A 23557-nucleotide genomic window follows, 5' to 3' on the forward strand; every position below is an offset into this window, starting at 1 on the left:
ATTTCTTTTCAGAACCCTGTTTTGCTTACTCAAGCCTTTAATGTAGGCATTCCCACTGGGCTCTCTCATGGGTAAAAAATCATCCTGCCTTGTGAATTTGACTACACTTTATTCCCTACAGTGAATCTGACAATTCTCAATCTGTGAAAAGATAACTGTGTCTACCTAAACTAAATAAATACCTAATCTTGTGCTCTTTTCAGTGTTTTTCCTGGGTCAATGTGCTGTGGAATTTAAAATGGATGGGGAAAAATTGAAATGCAGCATTATTCTCCGCAGTCCCCTGGTTTAATTTCAACCTTCAGAAGAAGCAGCATTTGCCCTACACTTTGGCTCCTGACCTAAAATAGCTTTTTGAAACATTTCATGATCCCGTTATCACCCAAACAATTTCTACATAACAAGGTCTAGGAGTTGACAAAGGAGTGTGTATGTGCTTACCATTTCATTGTTACCCTAAAAGGTTTACCCTGCTTCCCATCCAGATTTTGCAACCTAAAAGTATGGGTCCTGGGTTTTTCTACATTCCCTATTATTATGCCCCTGCAGCCCAAAGCACTAAAATAATCTGGAGACCCCCACCCCGCAAAGTTATTTTTTAATAGTAATTATAAAGGACTATGCAGTACTCTTTCCTCAGTCATATATTATTATGATGTAAAATTTTTCTTGTAGTCCAATTAAGTGAACAGGGGAATCATGATTTTGACTCCAGTTGGGCTTTCAAGATCCAGACCTGGGTAGAGGATTGGGAGTGCCTGCCCAGGAACTGTGGGTGATCAGTCAAAGGAAGCCGAGATTTGAGTCCCGGACAAGGGAAAGCTTTGTAAGTGAGGGAAAGTTTAGAATCGAGTTGAGGAGAGTGGATAGTAGGTTAGCCAAGGAACTAGGTAAGATGAAGTGAATTAATCTGGGAAAGCCTGCAAGAATTCCTGAAGACAAAGGTCATCTTTTGTTGGGTTGCTTTTGTGGAGTGGGAGTTGGGGTAGCAGGGGAAGCTATGAATATCCCCAACTGGGTTGGAAAATTTTAGCCCTTCTCTATCAATATTGTAATTTTACCAATCCCGGTCTAGCTATTGAGGTTACCAAAATGTATCATGGAAATGGGAAAAATGAAATCTATTGTTATGAGTCCTACCATACTTTGATTTTTGTTTTTGTTGTTTTCAGAGACAGGGTCTTCCTCTGAGCCCAAGCTGGAATGCAGTGGTGCAATATGTATGCAATGCAAGGTGTTCATCATAACCTCGAATTTCTAGCCTCAAGCAAATCCTCCCACCTTGGCCTTTCAAAGCATTGAGATTACAGGTGTGAGTCACTGCACCTGGCCCCTACTCATACTTTAATTTTGATGTTTGGAACAAGGGAACAAGCTGTTACTGAAGGAGTCTGGGACGCTCTATCAAATAAATGAAAACACTTGCCAGTAGCACTGCAGTTGGGAACAGGAACTGTTTCTCGTCTTCCATAAAAATAGACACGATTTCTGTTCAAAATGATGATGAATTTAGAATTAGGCTTATTTTCAGAACAGTAAAAGTTATAGTTGGAATTATTTTTTTCATTAGACTCCTTTTTTTATTTTTTAATTATTTTTGAGACAGAGTCTTGCTCTGTCACCCAGGCTGGAAGTACAGTGGCACGATCTCAGCTCACTGCAACCTCCACCTCCTGGGTTCAAGCAATTCTTGTGCCTCAGCCACCTGAGTAGCTGGGATTACAGGCACTCGCCACCACACCCAGTTAATTTTTGTATTTTTAGTAGAGACGGGGTTTTATCATGTTGGCCAGGCTGGTCTTGAACTCCTGGCCTCAAGTGATCCACCCACCTCGGCCTCCCAAAGTGTTAGGATTACAGGCATGAGCCACTGCACCCGGTCTTATGCAATATTCTATCACTGCTTTATTAAATTCTTCTTTTATCCTTCCACCAGGAGAATTAAAACATTTAATTAAGAAAAGCTATTAAAATAAATGGAATATCATTTAAAATATCCATAAACTAGAAATAGAATTAACAATTGCTTGTTTACTTGTCTGTGTCCCCTTAATTATAAGCTCCATGAAGGCAAGGGTTTGATATTTCCTTTTTTTTTTTTCCTTTTTTTTCATAGATGGAGTCTCACTATGTCACCCAGGCTGGAGTGCAGTGGTATATGATCTCAGCTCACTGCAACCTCTGCCTCCCGAATTCAAGTGATTCTCCTGCCTCGGCCTCCTGAGTAGCTGGGACCACAGGTGCGTGACACCATGCCCAGCTAAGTTTTGTATTTTTAGTAGAGATGGGGTTTCACCATGTTGACCAGGCTGGTCTCAAACTCCTGACCTCAGGTGATCTGCCCACCTCAGTCTCTCAAAGTGCTGGGATTACAGGTGTTAGCCAGCACGCCCAGCCTGATCTTTCTTGCTTATTGTTATATCCCTATGACAATGACATTGCTTAGTAGATAATACTCAATAAATATTTGTTAAAAGAATAGATGACAATGAAGGAGGCATCAAGTACATGGACAGTGAAACACTTGTATTCTCTAACATTTGGAACTTTTTAAAGTGCTTTAATTTTTATAAGCATAACTGCTGAATAATAACATTAGATCAAATGTACCTATAAGTATTTTGATATTTCATTGGTCATTCTAGGATATTTTTTAAAAGAGTCATGTTTCTAAAACCTAACCAGGATCTTTGGTTTATGAAGTGCAGTAAGTCCTTTAGAAGATAAATTCCTCTACAGAATACAGCACTCATTGAATTAACAAGGTCTAGAAGATCTCTTGAAGAAATTCAGAAAGAAGAGATGGTGGATATACAGCAGAGTTAAACCAGAACTGAGTACAGTTGTTGGACCATATTTGCAGAGAGGCTTCAGGGTTTTTCATTTAAAATGTGGATAAAAGAAGCTTCAGTGATGGTTATTTGCTCAGGCTCCTATTCTTATGGGCAGAATTTGCTACTTATAAATATTATATAAAAAAGTGATGACACAAGGAGCCAGGATCCTAAGAAGAAAATATATATTTAAAAAATTACAAAACAGATCCTTGCCACATATGTAATGTGCCCTATTGGTTCTTCTTTCTGATTTGCATGTGTATATGTGTATGCTTGTTTCAGAGGGGAAAAATAAGGAATACCTTCCATTCTATCCTACCTTGTCTTTGTATGTTAATAAGGAAAAGACCATCTCTAAGCCAGAAAAATACAAAGTTCTTGACCAAGTTGAGGTCCTAAACAAGCAAATGGAACATTGGCCAACCCTTACCTTTTCTTTTTTTTTTTTTTCTGCAAGCATTATGTTGACTTACCTTATCTTTTTATAAGCACATTTTACTTCCAGATTGACCTATACATGTGCATTTATCTTATTTTTGGGTCCTGTCTATCTTGTCTACAATTCCTTCTTATAAAAAGGGTATAATCTGAAGAAAGAAAATAATATCATATTGGGATGAAGGAGAAGAAACTAATTTGTTGATATGTAATGGACTATGCAAATACTCTCCAAACCTTTGAAAAATTTACTTGAGGAGGTACTCCACCAAAAGGAAAAAATAAACCCTAAAAAGAGGAAGATATGGGACCCCCCAAATTCTCCTAATTCAGTACAGCAGTAAAAAGAAACTAATTTTTGCATGTTAAAGCAGGAAGTCAGAAGACTTTAAGAAGAATATTTATAAGAAGAAAATGAATGTATTTTAGCAAATACAAAGATGAATGATCACAGTGATGAGAATAAAGATACATGTGTTTTTGTTAACGAGAAATAATGAAGATAATTTAAAACTCTAGAAAGTGCAAAAGCTGTATAGGAAAGTCACAGTTAAGTAACATGAAGTAAGCTGAAATGTAGCATGATTTCATGAAATAAAGAGTAAGAAAAGAGAATCTATTTGATCTTGGCACTTGATAATTCTTTTTCAAGCAATATAGGTTAGTGGCACAGAACTATATTTCTTACTCCACTTTGGTTGTTTATTAAACAATATTTATACAATCATGTATAAATATGTGTTATCCTTTTTAGTAGTTAACAAATTTTAGACTCAAATTATAGAGTAAGCATTTCAAGACATAATTATAGCCACAGAACAGAATGTAAATATTACACATTGACAAGGTCAAATTAATGAGAAAGCTTATAGAATTTAGGAGATAAGAGGGAAGAGAGGATAAATGGAAGGAAGTATAGGGATCCAAATTTTCTTATCTTTAACAGGAGAAGGATTGAGATATAGAAACAAAGAATTAAATTGATTACTCAAAGTCAACAGGAGAAATATTAGTAATCTTAAGATCTAATAACTAAAAATAATGAAAAAGATAGTAACAACCCAAAAATAACACAATGATAATGCCTACTAATAGCAAAATAAAAATAAAAATAAAAATGTGTATAGTGCAAGATAAATTTTTCTGCTTTAATGATTGGGGGTCAATAGATAACATCTAAAATTAATAAATCATGAAAAGAAAACATAACCATCCAAATCAAATATATGGAGGTAACTACAGAAGAACTGCAAATACAACCATACTAAAAGGATTGCTTCTGGGAAGACAGTGTTAGAGGTGGGGTGGGGGATGAGAAAGTAAAACTTTTTTTTTTTTCATTTTACAATTTCCGTACTTTTTGGATGTTTTTTCCTTACCATGTGGATATATTATTTTTATTACATAAAAAAGGCAAAACACTTCCTGATGACTAGCTTAGTATTCTCTTCAATGGTATTACCCCAAAGTGCATTCTTAATAAGAATAAAATGAGCATACTCCTGCAGGTAAAAGTGATAGGCGCAGCAGTACCAAATGAATCCTGTAATTAGTATTGCAATGAGTAGAAGCATCACAATTCCAAACATGTCAACTGAAATGTATAAAAAGAAATATATTTTAAGTTAACAGAACATCAGCAATTTCTGCTATTTTCATCTTTTCTAATATCATGCAATGTGATTCTTTAACAAATGATTATTGAAAGTAATGATACAATAACATACATTACATATTCCAATAAAACTACCATTAACCCAACAATCACTAACATTTAAAAATAATCTGGGTTGCTAAAGGAGGTAACATTTGATTTACTTATTTTTAAATTGGTGAACTATTAGGCTACTGGCTTAATTTTTCTTTATTTTACCTCTAAACTCATTTGTGGTACTATCTTAATAGATAAAACAACAAATCCCTCAGGCTGTTATATCTCTAAAGATACATCTTTAGAGATATAAATGAGAGCAGGGAATGGTTTATTGTTTGAATTTCAGCAGTCCATTACCAAAGAGACAATCAATGCTTGCTGAGAAATCAGATTTCTACCCCTTGTAAACTTTTTTTTCTTATCTCAGTAAGCACAATGTAGTTTATTAGCTTGGTGTGTTATAAAATGAAACTAGAAGGGCAAACATGACATAGGAGACTAGAGTTTGTGTTCATACTAGTTACACAAAGTGTAACTTCTTTATAAGGCAAAAACACGTGTGATTTAAATATACCTGATAGTACCTGAAACAGAGATTTGAGGGCAAAATTTATATCTTTTTACTTCAGTGAAGGAAAAAAGAAGACAACTGGTTGTTCTATACTGGACTTTTTCACATAGCTAGAATTTACCTAGAAAGCTTTTTGTTTCCATTCTTTAAGAAAACTTCTTAAATGGTGCTGGTACGTTTCCTGCCTTGGTAAGTATTTTATAACATACCGAAAGTCCAACATTTCAGTATAACTTAAAGATTCTTTGATGATTAATATTTGTTCACTCCTAGTTAATCATTATTCTGAATAGCAATTCTCAGTGTAGAATACATTAGCTGAAAAAATATAAGTTATAGCAATGTTTCTAGGTACAACATATCCTCAGACCAGGACTAGCTTATTTAAAAATCCTGGAATTTCTAAAATGACATAAGAATATAAACATCCTTTAAGTGGGTTATGAATATCATACACTGGAGATTTTAGAAATGGAAATTTAAAGTATTCAGCTACTGGTATGGGAAAGCATCCACCAATCAAAATGAATGTTCACTTAATTTGAATGAATACTTTGCTGCAAACAACCAATAAGCCTATATCAGGAGGAAAGACCAATGAACATCCCTGGACTTGCTATATTTTTATTTTTATTTTACTTAAAGTTCTGGGATACATGTGCAGAACGTGCAGGTTTATTACATAGGTATACATGTGCCATGGTGGTTTGGACTTGCTATATTTTAATATGTAAAGCAAATGTAATAATTTATAATCCTTCAAATGTAGCAAATCACTAGCGTTTGAAAGTCAATTGAAATAAAGAACATAAAAATTTAAATAAGGACAACTCACCTGCACAGTTTAACCAATATATAGAACTGAATTTACACCCGAAGTATGGAAAACAATATTTTTTGCATATTTTTTCTTCACTACACCAAATACACTATATTTGGAAAGAGAAAAATAAAAGTGGTGTCCAAGTATAATAACCACAATCCCAGGAAGTTTTTAGTACTAATTCAGTAAGTATTCAATAAATAATAGCCATTACTATTATTATTATTATTATTATTATTATTATTATTATTATTATTTGTAGTAGATGCCTTTGGTAACTTCTTGAGATCTCCTTTGTCAGACCCATGCATCTAAACCTCAGCTGCAAAAAGTTTTGGCTCCCAATGGCTCACAGCTTCTCCTTTTCTTGGATGATGATGGGGACCACCTAGCCCACAAGGTTACTATTTCCCCAGGCCAGTGACTGACTGACATGGGGTTCCAAACAGTGGGCATCCTTGCCTCAAGTCAGGGACAACTCTACCTTGTGACTTTTTTTGCCCAAGGGCTGCCCATGATTCAGGCCAAGAGTGAGCTTTAGCCAAGACCTCATCTTTTCTTCGCTCTTCCCCTTATCTTCCCTGAGTCTCTCACTCCATAGGATTTTTGCTGAAGAGCAGTCACTCAAAAATCACATGCACTTGAACCCCTTTCTCAGACTCTACATTTAGGAAACAAAACCAAAGATATTATTTCACAAAGTAGTAATAAGAACTGCGATAAATGGTTTTTAAAATCTCTCTATTACTCTTTCCATTCCTCTTGCCTGCATCCCCGACTCTTTCCTTTGGGATTGCTCCTCTGTTACTGCTCACTGGTGCTCAGATAATCACGCAGAAATAGGAAAATGGAATTCTAAGTCCCTTAAGCAAGACATAAGGTGAAAAATATTATGGAAGGTAAAACCAGAATAACCTGGAAAAGTGAAAAAAAAAAAAAAAGACAAAGCGGTAAAAATGGCTGTCACTTACATAGGGCCTACCATGTGACAGGTACTATATTCTAAGTCCTTTATATTTATCCACTCACTTCATACTGATGACAACCCGGTGATCCAGGTACTATTATGTCCACTTTATAGATGAGAACAAGAAGGTGCAGAGAAGTTAAATGACTTACATAAGATCACATACCTAGTAAATAGGGGAGCCTGGGTTCTAACCTAAGTAGCATAGTTCCGTGCTGGTAACCAATCCTGTAAGATTGAACCCAGACACTGCTGATCAATTCTTGCTGTACATCCTGGGACCAGCAGAGGTAATGATTCACTCCAACGTAAAGAACCACCCCTTAGACACAGGCCAGCTTTTGTTTCATGCTGGACAAGACTAAAGGTCAAATCAAGCCATTCAGTCAAATCTAAGATTGAAGTCACTTTCACTGAATGAGTCTTGTCCTCCTGGATGGTTGCCGAATGACTGGAACTACAAAGATAAGGTCTAGATTCAAAGATTACAGCCCACAGAGACTTCTGGCCTTGGTTATTAGTACTCAGAGTCTCTAGGAATCAAGTCCAAGATCTAGTAGGGTTTTCAGGGAAATGAAATGCCAGAAAAAAACCTGAACCTACAGCTAAGAGCTATGCACACTTAAGTGCTAAGCTGATTCCCAGGCTTCAATAACCAAGTCCACCACAAGCGAGCTCCTAAAGAAGTGCAGTCCCCGGAAGAGACAATCTCCCCTATGCCTCTCTCTGGTTGGAGCTCAGAGAATAATGGAGGAGAGAGAGTGAACTCCTTCCATAGCAGCTAGACTGGTGACCAACAACTCACCGCACAGCCAGGGAAACTCAACAATGTATTATAGACTTGGAACATATTATAGGACTATTGGCCACTATCCTCCTTCTAAATGGGAGTGTTTACTGTTGTCATCCTACTTTCTCTCTTCTGTTGAATAGTGGGTCTTTGGGAGTTGGTTTAACTGATTATATAGCTAACTTGAAGGAGTGCATGGAGCTGTATTCAAACACAGTCAAGAGTAATGCACATCTCTCAGAGATTTCAGACTTAGAACTGGGGGCAGTAGCTGATAGTGACCTTGGGTAAGTCCAATTGCAGTTGAGATTTAGTTGCATTATTTTGCCAGGAGAATTTTTTAAAATATGGGGATGGAGAAAATAGAATATGTCTGTCCTGAACGGTCAAGGGGGAAAAATAATAGACTGAAGTCTCTTATTTTTAAAATCTCTCTGCTACTTTGTGTCCCCATTCTTCTTTTTCTGGTAATCACACCCTCTTCTACTGAGGACCTCTTCCCCAAACCCTGTGTGGTCCGGTGGCTGCCAATCAGTTTTCCCTTACCCTATTCCTACTACTGGAATGGTCTTTTGACCCAGGCAGTAGCCTAGTAACAAATGCTGGACCAGACATAAAACCCCAATAGGGCCAATCAGAATCTTTAAGTTACAACTCTTTGAGTTACAGACATTGGGTTAGATCTGCTGGCAGCCAGCCCCTTGCCCAGCTGTATGCAGAATGTCCATTTACCACAAGAGAAAATAAAGTCAATTCCCGGAGGCAGGCAGAGCTGAGAGATGAAAGAAAAGAGGAAAATGAGAAGGACATCCTTTGGTTCAGTTATGCAAGAAGGCAAGGCCACACCTGGTCTTCCCAATATTGTGAGCCAATGAATTCCCCTTTTTATTAAATTAGTTTGAGTTTGGCTGCTGTCCCTTACCACACAAATATGTGACTAATACCTTAACTAAATCTAGAAAGTTATCAAAGACCAGAGCTTCACATTGCCCCCAAGAACAGTAATAATATAGTCAACATTCCTAAATTGGTAATGTATAATTTAAGGTAAATTACATGATTTTTTTTCTTGTAGCTAAGGAAAATAACCCATGTAAATATGAAGCCATTAGCCTCTTTGGAGTGTGACAACTGAGGAGCCAGCTAAAAGGCTTTAGAGTGATGGTTATTATGTTCTCATGGGAAAATTATAGTACTCATTTTAGGGTAGAGCTGTTTTATTAAGCTTATATGGACATCACAATTGCTATTTTAATAAAAATATCATTAAAATTAAAACATGCAAAAAGTGGGAAGGTACATAACAATATTTAGTGATTTAAGATTGTATAAAGCAAATGGCTTAATATTATACCAGTGGTTGGGGAATGGGGTATGTAGAAAATCCAGGATTGTTCCAGGTGAAAGAAAAGAATGGAGAGCAGATGGGGGGAAAAAAGAAAAAAAAAAAAGCCAATGATTTCTAAAATTATGGGATAATGGTACCAGAAATAAACAAGTAAAGAACATGAGCTTCTTTGGGGAAGGCAAAATTATAAACTAAGTTAAAGAAATTTTGAGCATGATGTGATTAAAAAAAAAAAACTATCCAGAAAGAAATGGCAATCAAGCAGCTGTGAGCATCACTGTTGGTGATCGTTAGATTTAAGGATGTGAATTTGGGATTTCTTTATACGCAGTTTGTGGCAGAGACCAGGACTGTGAAAGACATGGCACAAGGGTGAGGACACAGTGTGAAGAAATGCACTCATTTAGGAGATGAAGGAATGCACTCCTTCAGGAAAATGAAGAAGAGGAATTGGTAAAGGAAACAAAATGGTGAGGGAAGAAATAGGGCCTGTATAAAGCCAAGATCACCAAGGAAGGAGCAAGTTTCCAAAAAGAATGAGTGATTACTTTGAAAGGTTGTTGCATTTGGTTATTAAGTCTTTTGTAACCTCTAAATCAGGTTGCTACGGATCAAATCACACTGTGTGATAGGGAAGCAATGGTAGAATAAGCACAGAATAAGTACTTCAGCTTCTAGGAAGAAACAAAGAGAAGATTTGGTTTTGTTTGTTTTTTTCCATTTTGTCAGAACTCAGAAGGAAACCAATGCACAGAAATAGGCTGGATTTGTCATAGAGGGAACAAGGAAATGAGAAAGGCTTTGAGTTTGTGAATGTGCATGCATTTCTGAGTATGACACATAGATAGAGGTGAGGACTAAGGGATTCACCTCAGAAATGAGAACAGATTTCACAAGGGGAAAGTTAATATAAGAGAAAAGATATTGAATTGGTTCTGGTGAAAAATGAGGAAACTTGAACCTGCCAGATGGTCTTAAAATTCTCAAGGAAAGTCAAACTCTGAAAGGAGGATCACGCTAACAGTGGTAAAGGGCTGGGAATAGTTGCCATGGGAAATAATCCATGATACTGGTTGTCCATATATTTTTTTCCAGCTGAAGGACTCCCAACAGGTGATGTCCACATGTTCGCTGGCATATCCAGATTCAGATCCATCACCTTGTCCACTCTCCTTGACTCCATGCCCTACCACACACACACACACACAAACACACACACACAATTTTTCAGAAAAATAAATATCAAAGTGGGCATCTCTTTGTGAGTGGTAAGGTATGACATTTATACATGCATTTTACAAGCATGTGAGTAACGGTCATTTCCTATGAACTGTGAGGTTGTGGGAGATTCAAAAATCCCACTAGGCTTACTATAACTTGACTCCTTTTTGTCTCAACCAACCATCCATATCAGGTCACAATTAGTGAGAAAGATGTGATTATAGAGAAAACCTAGAATCTACTCTGATTTTATTTAAGTCAGTTGGCCACAATCTTATGATATTCATTAGCAAAAAGCAAAAAAAAAAAAAAAATGTACTTATGACAAGTCTCATCATTGTGACACCATGATTGAGAACTTTCGTTCCAAGCATGCAACAGGGATGCATAATGACTCTGAATAACAATAAAAGCACCGATTACAAGATGCTTCGCCTTTTTTAATTAGCCTGATTTTTGAAATTTTATTTCTAATATAAAATATCAACAAAAATATAATATGTTTTTCATATGCTATGTTTATGAGTTGTGTGTGTATCGGGGGGTTGTAAACGTGATTTTTATGGATGGGTTTTTGGTAAGAATGTTTTCTAACTCTAGGAAGGCTAGTCCTATACTATGAAATCATCAGGAAATGTTTCAGATAGAATCTAAGGAAGATTCCCTTACAGTTAAGAAGAATAAACATGTCATTTATCATACAAATTGGAATGTTTTGGGAAATGAAAAGGAGTTGGTATATATATATTCTCCAGGTCCATGGAGAAGTGGACATAAAGCAGCACAATATACCAACCAAGACATCTGTTCATCCTCCTAATTCTGTGTTGACCATGTGGAATTATCTCTTAGTTCATTCCTATGAGGTACAGGAAATCTTTTTAAAATTACACTCAAATTCACATATTCCCAGTATTTCCATAATGAATGATATTTAGAAAAAAATTTAAAAATTCTCTACCGTGTTACACTGTAGAGTATACTGAATTAATTTACCCTTCTTTGAATGGCTCAAGAGTTAATTCAATAGTTATTGAATGCTTGCCATGTGTGGGAAATGTGTGAGGGGTTAGAGATATAAAGATGAATAAAACATGGACTGTGTCCTTAAGGAGCTGAGAACAAGGGGAAAGTGAGCATAAAAACAACTTAAATGATACGAGTTACAATTCAAAAATGTACATGTTCAAATCCAAAAGAGAGGTATAGGGGAAGTGCAGAAGGTATTCTTCCTCTAAAAGGAGGGATAAGAACAGGTAATGATGGGAAAAATGACAGCAATGTTATCAGTCAGGGAATGAAGTTTACACCTAAGGCCTCAATTTTTTCCATAAAATTGGAGATGAATGCATCTGTTGATATTGATGGGATGGGGGAATTGCTGCTGTGGGAAATTTTAGGCAATATCGCTAACCAAAAGCAAGTGATAGGTAGTATTTGGGCTCAGGTGAGACCAGAAATTGTGACTTTGTAGCTTTATTCATCCAGATGTTGATGAAATATGCTCAAGCAGCAATCAGCTAGTGATGCATAGCAAACGAAAATATAAACCAGAACACCAATTGGAGCTGTGGAATGTGGGTCCAGTGCCATTAAAAATACGAGGGTGTATGCCGTTAAAAATAAGAGGGTGTACGCATTGCATGCCTGTATCAAAACATCTCATGTTCCCCATAAATATGTACACCTACTACATACCCACAAAAAAATAAAATTTAAAATTAAAAAAAAAGAGAGAGCAAAGCCATCAAAGTAGAAGTAGTTTTTACAACTCCTAGGGAAATAATCGATCTAGGCAAGGATCATTGTTGGTTGCTAATATCATCAAATGCTAGACAATAAATCTTATCTACCTCCTAACGAAGGGCCTCTCAGCATGAAGCATTCCTACCAAAAAATTAAACAGAATCTGATAAAGCCTTTATATCTAATTATCAGTTTATAAGAACAAAAGAACAGGGAAAAGAGGAACATGATAAAAGTCCAAAATTAATCCAAATCCTTTTGGAATTCAGTCCAAAATTAATCCAAATCCTTTTGGGATGTGACCAGCAAAATCCAGACTATGAGAAACCAAATAGGACAATCTAGTTTCTCCAACAAATAAGTTGCAAAAAAGAAAATAAAAAGGGAGAAGGAACATATAGATTAAAAGATACTTAAGGTATATATCAGCCAATTGCAATGTACGAATGTGATTCAAACAAACAAACAAAAATGACTCAACAAGACAAATTTATTATTTTCTGGGTGCCTGATGATATTAAGATTATATTATTAACTTTTAGGTATGATCATGGATGAACTTGTAATATTTAAGGTAAAATATCAATTAGAAATATATGCTTAAATATTTTTAAGTAAAATGATACGGTATCCATATCATCATTTGCTTCAAAATAATACATTTAGCGGGGAAGAGCATACATTGAAAAAAGTTGGTCAAGATGGTTCTTTGGGATATAAAGCCTTATTATATTGCTTTCTTTATTGGTATATATGAAATTTTCCATTATAAAACATTTAACAACAACAAAAACTGGAAGAATATTGCATTCAGGTGAACAGCCATGAGAATTCACAGGAGGGAAGGAAGTCCATTGGAGAGGGCCAATAAACTGAAGGGAAAAGAAGAGTGTTAAAGGACTAGAGGATGTTCTTGTCTTGTTGAGGCTAAAGAGTAGGTACAGTATAAGGTAGTGAGAATGTAAAAGCCAATGTAGATTGTGCAGGGTTCAGAGATGCCACAGAAGTGATGTCTTACTACACAGGGTTGAGGAAGGCCTCTTTAACTGAGACGGAGTATGTCTGGGTCATCGCTGGCTGTGGAAAGCATGTAAGGCAATGGTAGTACAAACTGGGTGGAGAACGCCATGAGCCAGAAGCCCAGGTCCTCATTAAAGTAGACGAGTGATAGATGTTTATCTTCTTAGGGGACGATAAGACAGGGCAGAGGGTGTATATCCAGATCACTATGAGAGACAGCAACTACTAGAGTGTGCCCTTTTCTAAGTAGTGACTTCAAGCTTCTGTTTTTGGTGTTTCAGTTATCCAACACAAGTTAGACTGCAGTGGTTTTTATGCAGCTTGCTGCAAACCTGTCTGTGACACAAAGTGGCCATTTCCCTCATAACTTATAGCATTTCTGCTTTCTTCCAAATCTGAAGTGAAGAGCAATGATTTCAGACATTTAATCATCAAAGAAGAGGAATCCAGCTACATTGTGGTTAAGGAATGGTATGTCATTCTTTCTAGTCTTTAGGAAATAGAAGTGGGAAGGAAATTGTCATCACATCTCAAAAGATATATCTTTTCCTTTACTTGCAAAAATTATTCCAAAATTTCAGTATAATTTTTTTCAAGCAAATAATTCTTTTCTTTTTGAAGTATAATTTTCCAGAAGGAAGTACATGTTTGTACTTAATTATCTCCATTGTTTATTTCTAGATCCTCAAAGAATGGTTTGAAATACATAAATAGATCTTAATAACTGTTATGAGTCATTCCTGTTATTAAAAAATTGTGTAAAACAAAGTTTAGCATATCTTTTAAATGACAACTGTAAATTGTGACTTTATAACGTTCCCAGAACAATTTCCTCATAAGAAAGTTAACTTACTTTCTTATCTTTTGTGCACAATTGACAACTCTTCTTTACAGCACATTCTACAAGAAAAAAAATTAAGTCCAAAATTAATACAAATCCTTTTTATTGCTCAATTTTACGTAAAAGTGCATTTCACTTAGTCATTCCTGTTTTAAGCCATATTCATCCATGCCCCAGCATTTTACTTCATTATTTTAATGTATTTAGACCCCCACCAGTACTGTATAAATCCTCTTAATCTTAAGTCTTTTCTCCTATTTCTTGGAAAAACATGAAATGGCATCATCCAACTTTGATGAGCCAAGTTCTGAAAAACAACCCCCAAAACACAGTAAGGAAAAACAAATTGGCAACTCCATTGTATTTTAAAATATCAAGTGTTGTTATTCAGGATGGTATTGCCAAGATATTCCTACTTAACTAACCCTTTAAATAGTTAAAAAAAAATTAATTTCCCATCTTTTTTTGCCACAAAGCTTTAAAAACTTCTCCCAAATGAGGATTTTCATTCCTCTAGTTTTACGGAAACACAAACAGTGTGATTTACATTTGAAAGTTCTAGAATAAAAACTATGAATTTGGAAAGAAGCATTTCAATGCCTCATTTTATTACTGCAACATCTCCTTAAAGAAAGGGTCTGGAATTAATGTACTAGTTGTTTTGTGATACAGCAACAATAAAGTTGCTCTCTCTATTATTTTGGGGGCAGAGTTCTCAGGCTCTGTGGGAAAGGTCAGACCTTTCTATTTAATTTCAAATTGTTTGATTGGATGCAGATCTGATTTGGCTGGGGAAAAAATTTTACAGTTCAGTTTTTAAATTAAGTCCTATTGAATGTTACTTCCTCCTAGCCGAAAGTGTCCTTGAAATACCCATGGGAAAGTTGAGTGAAAGAAAAGGCAAGGTGAATGGTAAAGATTCTGCTGCCTTAGCTATGTGAAGGACAGCTGGCCTCAGGCTCCTTTCAGGAGGCAGAAGCAGGGAAACAGAGGATTCATGACTTGGCCACTGTTCTCAGAGTTCTACGTGTTTCCCACAGCTTTTTTGTAAACTAAAGTTTTTATTTTGGAATAATTTCAGATTTACAGAAAAACTGTGAAGATTCTACAGGGAGTTTCTGTATACCCTTCATCCAGTTTTCCAAATTTTTTTTTTTTTTTTTTTTGAGACGGAGTCGCTCTGTCGCCCAGGCTGGAGTGCAGTGGCGTGATCTCCACTCACTGCCAGCTCCCTCTCCCGGGTTCACGCCATTCTCCTGCCTCAGCCTCCCGAGTAGCTGGTACTACAGGCGCCCACCACCATGCCCGGCTAATTTTTTATATTTTTAGTAGAGACAGGGTTTCACCATGTTAGCCAGGATGGTCTTGATCTCCTGACCTCGTGATCCGCCAGCCTCGGCCTCCCAAAGTGCTGGGATTACAGGCATGAGCCACTGCGCTGGCCCTCCTATTGTTAATACCTTACACTACCATGGTACATTAATCGAAACTGAGAAACTAACACTGGCACTTGACTTTTAACTAAACTCCAGGTTTTATCAGAATTTCACCAGTCTTTACACCAACATCGTTTTTCTTTTCCAAGATCCCATCCAGAATACCACATTGCCTTTATTCATCATATCTCCTCTGGTCTGCAACAATGTCTCACTCTTGCCTTGTTTTTCATGATATTGACAGTTTTGAGGACTACTGTCCTCAGTCCTTTCAGATATTTTGTAGAATGCCCCTCAACTAGGATTTGTCTGATGCTTTTCTCCTGATTAGATGGGAAATGAGTTTTGGCGAAGAGCGAAGAGATGAAGTTCCCTCCTCAACACAGTATGTCAGTAAATGGCCTGCTCAACCTCCATGGTTGAGGTTTAGACTGAGCATTTGTATAACTAACCAGCCATCTCTTTAATATTCATTTTTGCCCTTATTGGAAAACTAATGAGGATACAGCTGACCTATGTGTTACGTGAATCAGTAGGTTCTTTCTTCTGTTCTATTCCTAAAGAACAAGGTTCTAGCTACCTCCATGGCATTATCAGGTACCAGATTCTTTCACCCTAAAGGTGAAGAATCATATTTTCAAATGCCTACACATACCTGGCATCAAAATATATTATGCCAAATATCAAAACAAAATTTTTTATTGGCATTGCAATACATTAATAATACAAAAATAAAGTTTATCTGCAAGGGAAAATTTTTCAAGAACAGCTAAGAGAAAAAAACAATGGGGAGTATATGTAAAATAATAAGATTTTATATATTACATTTCTTCTTATATTTTATTTACCTGTTACATCTATTTGAAAACTATGTTGTTAGGTGAATAAAGGTTTGTCATATGTCATCTTGGTGTACTGTACTACATGTCAATATGGTATATCACTTTTTCTTTGACTTAATGGTTTCTTTTACTTAAATTCTGTTTTATATAATATTGCTACACTTGCTTTCTTTTTCAGGAGCATTTGTAAGGTATATCCTATTCCATCTATTTATTCTTTATTCCTTTATTTTCTCTAGTGGCTTCAAAATACACATTCTATTTCTATTCCTGAGCTGTTATTTTAAAAATTTGGGGAGATATTTTATATGCATTTCTCTATCATCATTTAATCAGGATCTACATTCTCAACCTAGACAAAGATGCTAATATGTTTTTACTCTTCTCTTTCTCACCATACCACTTCCCAATTAAATAATTTAACTACTTAATAGCAGTTAAACTTCCATATGATTTCTGTATCATATGGATTTCAGAAAGCAGATGGAATTTTAACTACTATTAAAGTTATTAATGACTATTAGACATATTTAAATTGCTGTTGACTTACAATAAATTATTTAGAATTAACTCTTCATTTTACTAGTTTCTTTGCTTACTACTCTTTCTTGAATCCCACATTTTCCCCTTGGATTCATTTTTCATTTCACTGGATTATATTCTTGAGTATTTTTTTCAGATGTCTGTGAATGATAAACTCTTTGACTCTTCAAGTGTCCAAATGTTTTTATTTTGTATACCTTCTAGAGCACAGCTGGCTTAGTCTGTTAATATGTTCTAGTTTCAACGCCATTTTTTTCAAAACTTTAAAGATATTTTTTCTTCTTCTTCTTTTTTTTTTTTTTTTTTTTTTTGGCAGAGTCTCATTCTGTCACCAGGCTAGTGTGCAGTAGCGTGATCTCAGCTCACTGCAATCTCTGCCTCCTGGGTTCAAGCAATTCTTCTGCCTCCGCCTCCCAAGTAGCTGGGACTACAAGTGTGTGCCACCACACCTCGCTAATTTTTACATTTTTAGTAGAGACAGGGTTTCATCATGTTGGCCATCTCCTGACCTCGTGATCCGCCCGCCTTGGCCCCCCAAAGTGCTGGGATTATAGGCGTGAGCCACCACGTCCCGCCCAAAGATTTTTTTTTGTATATTTTTCTTTAGTTCCTCTCTTCCATTCCTCTCCTCCTGAAACTCCTATTACATTAATGTTGGCATGAACTCTTGTCTCTTTTTTCTACAGGTTATCTCTTGTTCTTTTGTACTGCATTCTGTAAGAATTCCATGGCTCAATTATTGAGCTAGCTAATTCACTCTTCAGCTGTTTGTGTTTACTATATTTTTAATTTCCAAGATTCGTAATCTTTTCCAGAATAGCCTGTTCATGGATATCTCCATGAGAATACTAATCATAGTGCTGGGAGAGGCATCCATCCTAGACCCTGAGCATCTCTGGATTTCCTAGATAAGTGTGCCAAACTTCTTGGCCTAATTATCCTCTGACCTTGCACTTACTCTGTATCTGGTAACATAGTCAATTAAATAGGTCAAGGCAACCACAGTGTGACTATAGTCACAATTACTCCCCAGGGACTAGACTTTTTACTGCTTGCCATAAAAGTTCATAAGCTCTTAGTGCTAGGTTCCTTAGCTCCAGTGCAACTGGCTGCATTCGTAAGCACAATCTGGATACATTGCATTGCTCTATGGGACTTGGGGGCAGGAGATTTGGTGCTGCCATACCGACGTTCCTCCTGTTGGCTGTGCTATGAGTAATAAACTGTCCGGCACTGATCCATTGAGTCTTACTGTCTACTTTTAGCACCTGTGGAGTTGTGGCAAGCCACTGTACTTGCTAGCGTAGTCGTTTCCTTTGGAATCTTGTTAGTCCTTGCCATTTTCTGTAAGAGAAGTTTCTAATTTCAAGGTGTCTTTTCCCCTCTATTAAATGTGTTTTAATAAATTGGTTCTTTCCTTTATTGGGTTTCATGATTCTTGATTGTGTTAGTACAATCAAGTTAGGATTTAGGTGTATGTATATAGGCTATTTCCACCTCTGTGGTGTGGGCGAGGATTGGGACATGCTGCCAAGTTCAGCGTGTTGGTAGTATATCTCTTCCTGCCTTTCTAGGCCAATAATTCACATTAATTGTTAACCTGGAGCAGTTGCCTCTGCTGCCTCTGCTGCCTGCTTCTTGAGACAATTGAGAAGGTGGAGAGGCAACCAGCTATAGTGCTTTAAGATCAGTTCCCAGGAAGCTGCTGCACAACTCCCTCATGCTCTTTGTATTCACTGCTGCTGAGCTTGGAGCAACCCCAGAAACCACTCTTACATTAGTCTTATCTTATGTGTGTTTTAGGCTGTGGCTTTCTCCATTAGTCTGATCTCAATTTCTGTTTCTCAGGGATTCTTAACATTTTCCGGCTCTCATCTTGTTTTCCAGCACTGTCATAATATATGTCTCTATCTGTATATTTAGTCATGTGCTGCATAACATTATCTTGGTCAACAGACTGCATATAGGATGGTGATCCCTTCAGATTATAATACTGTATATTTTTACTATTCCATTTCTATGTTTAGGTAAGTTTAGATACACAAATACTTACCATTGTGTTACAATTGCCTGCAGTATTCAGCATAGTAACATGCTGTATAGGTTTGCAGCCTAGGAGCAATAGGCTAATCTAGCCTAGGTGTACAGTAGGCTATACTATCGAGGTTTGTGTAAGTACACTCTATGACATCCACACAATGATGAAATTGCCTAACTATGCATTTCTCAGGATACCCCTCTGTCATTAAGCAACACATGACTGCATAATGTTTATTGAAAACTTACCATGTACTAGAAAATGTTCTGAGTGCATAACATAGATTAACTCATTTGATCCTCACAACAACCATTTACAGAAGATACTATTTTATTCTTATTTTACTGATAAGGAAATTGTGACACAGAAAGCATGGGACTAGTAAGCAACAGAGCTGGGAGGAGAGTCCAGCCAGTGTGAACTGCTGCCTGTGATAACTGTGTTCTTCTGCCTCTCTGGTGAAACAAGTACTGTCAGAGAGGTGCAGCTAAGTATAGGAGCAACTATTCACTCAGATTAGGTGGACTAAAGGAAGGCATCATAGAAGAGGTGGGATTTGATCTAGGTCTCTCAATATCAGAATTCAGTTTTACATCACAATTCAGCATAATGTCAAATCCCCCATTTCTGCTAGTGGCAGAAAACCATAAACTTGCAATCTCAGTCAATTAATTCATCCTCCTTTGAATAAACGTTTAGCTAAATGTAGGGTTTGCTCCTTCCCCCTTTCCCTTGGGGATGCTATACTTTTCTGGGAGCAAAGGCTATGTGTTGCCCTGGTACTAGGGTGTGACTGGACTGAGTCCCCTCCTCCTTCCTTACTAGCCTCACTGTGTGAATCTCACCTGTCCACTTCTTAGGGAGTGTCATGTCTAGTATCTGTGGTCCTGCTGTGGTTTCTAGACATGAGGTCCAGTATTCTCTGGGAAAGACCTTTCCCTCTTCAATTTTGCCACCTCTTGCAAGAGCTGCCTTGCCTGTACCCCAGCCACTATATTGGGAATTTTAGGGCTCTCTACTCTTTTCCCTATAAAATTCTTATGTCCAAGGGATACTGACATGCAGTCCTTGAGTCCATTTGCTAAGATACTTCTTCCTGCTACTATTACCTACTGTTTGGGAGCCATGTTAGCCTCATGTTATCTGTGAGACCAGTGGATTCAGAGTAAACTCTAGAAAGTGAGTCACAAGTTCCTAATGTTTTCAGATTCCCCTTCAACCCATATGAGATTTTTATTATCTCACCCTTCCTTTACCTCAGCCAGAAGTGGTATACCAGGTTTCTCTCCTGGTTCCCCATCAGCATTTAAATCTTAGTGTCAATGCTCTAATCCTCCTAATACCTGCTTGCTGGTCAAAATTTGAAAGCACTTTTTGTCTTAAAGATGGCTATATGAAGTTAGGATCCAACCAGGAAAACAGAAATCACTTTGCGTATACATAACACTGGGAACTTAGTACCGAGGTTGGGTATGCAGATGATGAAAGAGGCTGAGAAGCTTACTAGGTGAAAGAAAGCTCCTCCCAGATAACAGCACCCCCTAGGCTAGAGGACAGAGGAATGAGGCAGCTACCAGAAACCACTACAGTAAGCTTACAGTATGTGACAAATATTCTTGGTGAGTTCACCATTAGCAGAAATAAACAAATGAAGAGAGAAAACTCAGAAGCCTTGCCTTATATTCAAATTATTTGACCTTCAGTTTATTTCCTTGGAGCTGTCTGCCTTTTAATTTCATTCTGATATCTTGCTATCGACTTCGAGGCTTGTTTCACTGAATATTTCTTGTTTGATTGTTCTCTAGCTCAAAGCATTTGTGGGAAATTTTCATGTTTCTTGAGTTGTGTTCTCTTCTAGGGTAGATTATTTGGGGGGCGTGTGTGTGTGTGTGTGTGTGTGTGTGTGTGTTTGCATGCTGTCATATAGTCCTTTATTTCTTTATTTTGCTGTGCAGTTGCTCTATTGTTTTCATTCTATTAATGATTACATAGCTCTGTTCAGACCTTCCATTTGTTCTGATACAGTGTAGGTGAGATCTTAACCACCTTACCACGATCCTTGAGATTTTTTTTCAAGAAGCTACAGTTTTATGGCATTTTAGGTTCTATTCACCCCATTGTTTCCAGCATTAGACAGGGGGGAGAACTCAAATGAGGCTGTGCCAGGCTTTGTTAGAATGTCTGACTCTGCTCTCTCTTTTGAGGTTTGTCGTTTTTCAATGCCAAGGTTTGCTAAAGCCTATCAGAGGTGTTTCCCATTTCCATGAAAGGGTTTCTTTGGACACTTGATCTGCCCTCAAATCCAGCTTATAACTCAGGAACCTGAGTTTCCATCAGAGAGTCAGGCCCTCTCTCTTCAGGTCCTCATTCCACTTATTTCTCTTCAGTAGCCATTTCCCCTTCTCATCTTCAGAATAAGATAAAGAATAGGATACCCACTTAACTTGTTTCTCTCCAGATTTGGGAGAATCAATAAAATTTCTTGTATTATAGTGACTCATTAGTTACCTCTAAGAGAGGGTGGTAACGTTTGGAGTCTTGCCATGCTGTGCTATTCTGTTCTGATCCAGAATCTTCCAGTTCTTTCCTTAGTTGCCACTTATTTTTTGCGCTATGCCCCTTTGTTTTCTGGTTACTTCTAGTGAATAAAATTATCTAGGTTTCAGTACATTTTTTAATCCATTCATTAGACTCTAGAAGATTAACCTAAAGTTGCATCAAGTGCTTACTATAATTTCTTGAAATATTGATTACTAAGCTCTCAAATGTAAATGAACATCAGAGTTAGAAGCCCTGGGGATCAAAACAACCTGCTTAGCGGGAGGTCTCACTTGATGTGCGATCCTTCACAAAGTCCTGTCTGTTGCCTGTCACTCAGGGCATAATCTGGGACATAGATGAGCATCTCGTGAAGACTTAGAAGCCCCTTCTCAGTTTTGGAAGTGAAAAGTGTCATGATGTCTAAGAAACCATATCCTTGTTAGATGGGAAGATTAAATGCAAGCACTAAGGGGAACTGGCCCGAGACTAAGATGCAAGCATTCAGGGGAGGCCCTTGGCAGGCAAGCTGTTTCCTTAGAAACATGAACTCCAGCTGGCCAGCCCTAGAAGTGAGTTAGCTAGCAACAGAAACTTCCATCTTTGGAGATTATCTTATCTGTGTTTTTTTATTTATTTTATTTGTTTGCTTTTTTTTCTTTTTTTTTGTTCTTTATCAGTATTTTGATAAAGTCTTGTGAAAAATTTCCAGTATGAGTCCAAGTTTGCTAGGGAACAAAATGAATAATTTGTTTCTATGTTTGGACCTATGCTTTTAGGTGCTGTTTGTTGGGAGAAGGGGCCAGGATGGCACTGGAACACTATTTCTCTTAGAGTACGTATAGGGGTGACCAAGAGGTTAAAAAAGAGAAATCTATGGGAAAGATGAAACCAAAGAAAACAAGCTAGGTATTTTAATTCAGCATCCCTCCAACCCTACCCCCTCAAAGGAGATTGTTATTTCAGTGCAAAGCTGAGAACTGTGGGTTTGGTTTTAGTAAGGAAGACTGATTTACTTACAGATACTAACATTCTTTTCTACTCTGGAAACCAGACAGCAGTAATTATTCTGTCTCATAGTCTTTGTAAAAATGGCAATCTTGGCTTTACAGGACACTTTCCAAGTAATTCAAATTCTGTCTCTTATTTTGTCTATAGGGTTCCAATTTAGGATACTAAAAACCTTATTTCCAGGTTCATGAATTTAACTCAGCATGACTTTTAACATTTCAAATTTTTTTCAATTGGAAAGGGAAACCAAGAGATGCCTCCAAACTGAAGTAATTTGTTTTTTTTTTTATGAAAAAGAACAAATAAAGCATTTTATTAACTAAGATCTTTAAAAACTGAAGAAAAAGGAACTATGACCATTGAGTGGGTTTGATTAGAACAAAACCCAACGACTTAATCACAACAAAAAGCTTATATGCCATAGGTCATGCAAAAAGTGATGAGGGAGAAACCATGCTTTTCCTCAAATTTAAAACTGTTTGAATCCTCCTTTCATATTTCAGATAAACCAAATTAATCCGAGTCCAATTTAACCGAGTTTCGCCAAAACCATCTAGAGCCTTTAAAATGTCTTCCCACCAACACCAAATGACAACTTTTGAGATGAAAATTCCAGTGCACCAGGATGGCACAATTAAAAGGAAAAACTACGCTGGAGCATATGGGGCACCCGCCTCAGGACTCTGGATCACTCACCCTCTTCAGTCTTATCTCTTGGTTTCTGATTGTTCCTGGGGCTGTGGAAAAAACCATTCTCTGAGAAGCTGATAAGCAATTGGATAAGAAAGAGGGAGAGAAAAACTGGCAGGAGGATCTGGCCCCATGCCCGCAGCCAGCACATCTCTCTTCAGACCTGGTGACCCCAGCCACTGGGAACCTGGCAGGCACCAGCT

General features: G+C 37.1%; 1 protein-coding gene across 1 annotated transcript; it reads right to left on the reverse strand.

Moving 5' to 3' along the window:
• Window positions 1-1337: 1337 nt before the first annotated feature.
• LOC116418877 lies at window positions 1338-23505 on the reverse strand. Its single transcript, XM_031935968.1, has 5 exons — window positions 23361-23505; window positions 14269-14315; window positions 6336-6429; window positions 4776-4869; window positions 1338-1497 (listed from the first exon to the last, which is right to left on the reverse strand). The coding sequence occupies exons 1-5, from the start codon at window positions 23503-23505 to the stop codon at window positions 1338-1340; spliced, it is 540 nt and encodes a 179-aa protein (XP_031791828.1).
• Window positions 23506-23557: the final 52 nt, after the last annotated feature.

Source organism: Piliocolobus tephrosceles, chromosome 8 (genome assembly GCF_002776525.5).
Source record: "Piliocolobus tephrosceles isolate RC106 chromosome 8, ASM277652v3, whole genome shotgun sequence".
Classification (NCBI taxonomy): domain Eukaryota; kingdom Metazoa; phylum Chordata; class Mammalia; order Primates; family Cercopithecidae; genus Piliocolobus; species Piliocolobus tephrosceles.

Coding starts and splice junctions, on each gene's coding strand:
- LOC116418877 (XM_031935968.1), bottom strand. CDS start 23,505: ATGTGCTGGCTGCGGGCATGGGGCCAGATCCTCCTGCCAGTTTTTCTC. Junction 4,870..6,335: donor ATATTGGTTAAACTGTGCAG/GTGAGTTGTCCT, acceptor TATACATTTCAG/TTGACATGTTTGGAATTGTG. Junction 1,498..4,775: donor TATCACTTTTACCTGCAGGA/GTATGCTCATTT, acceptor ATTCATCATCAT/TTTGAACAGAAATCGTGTCT.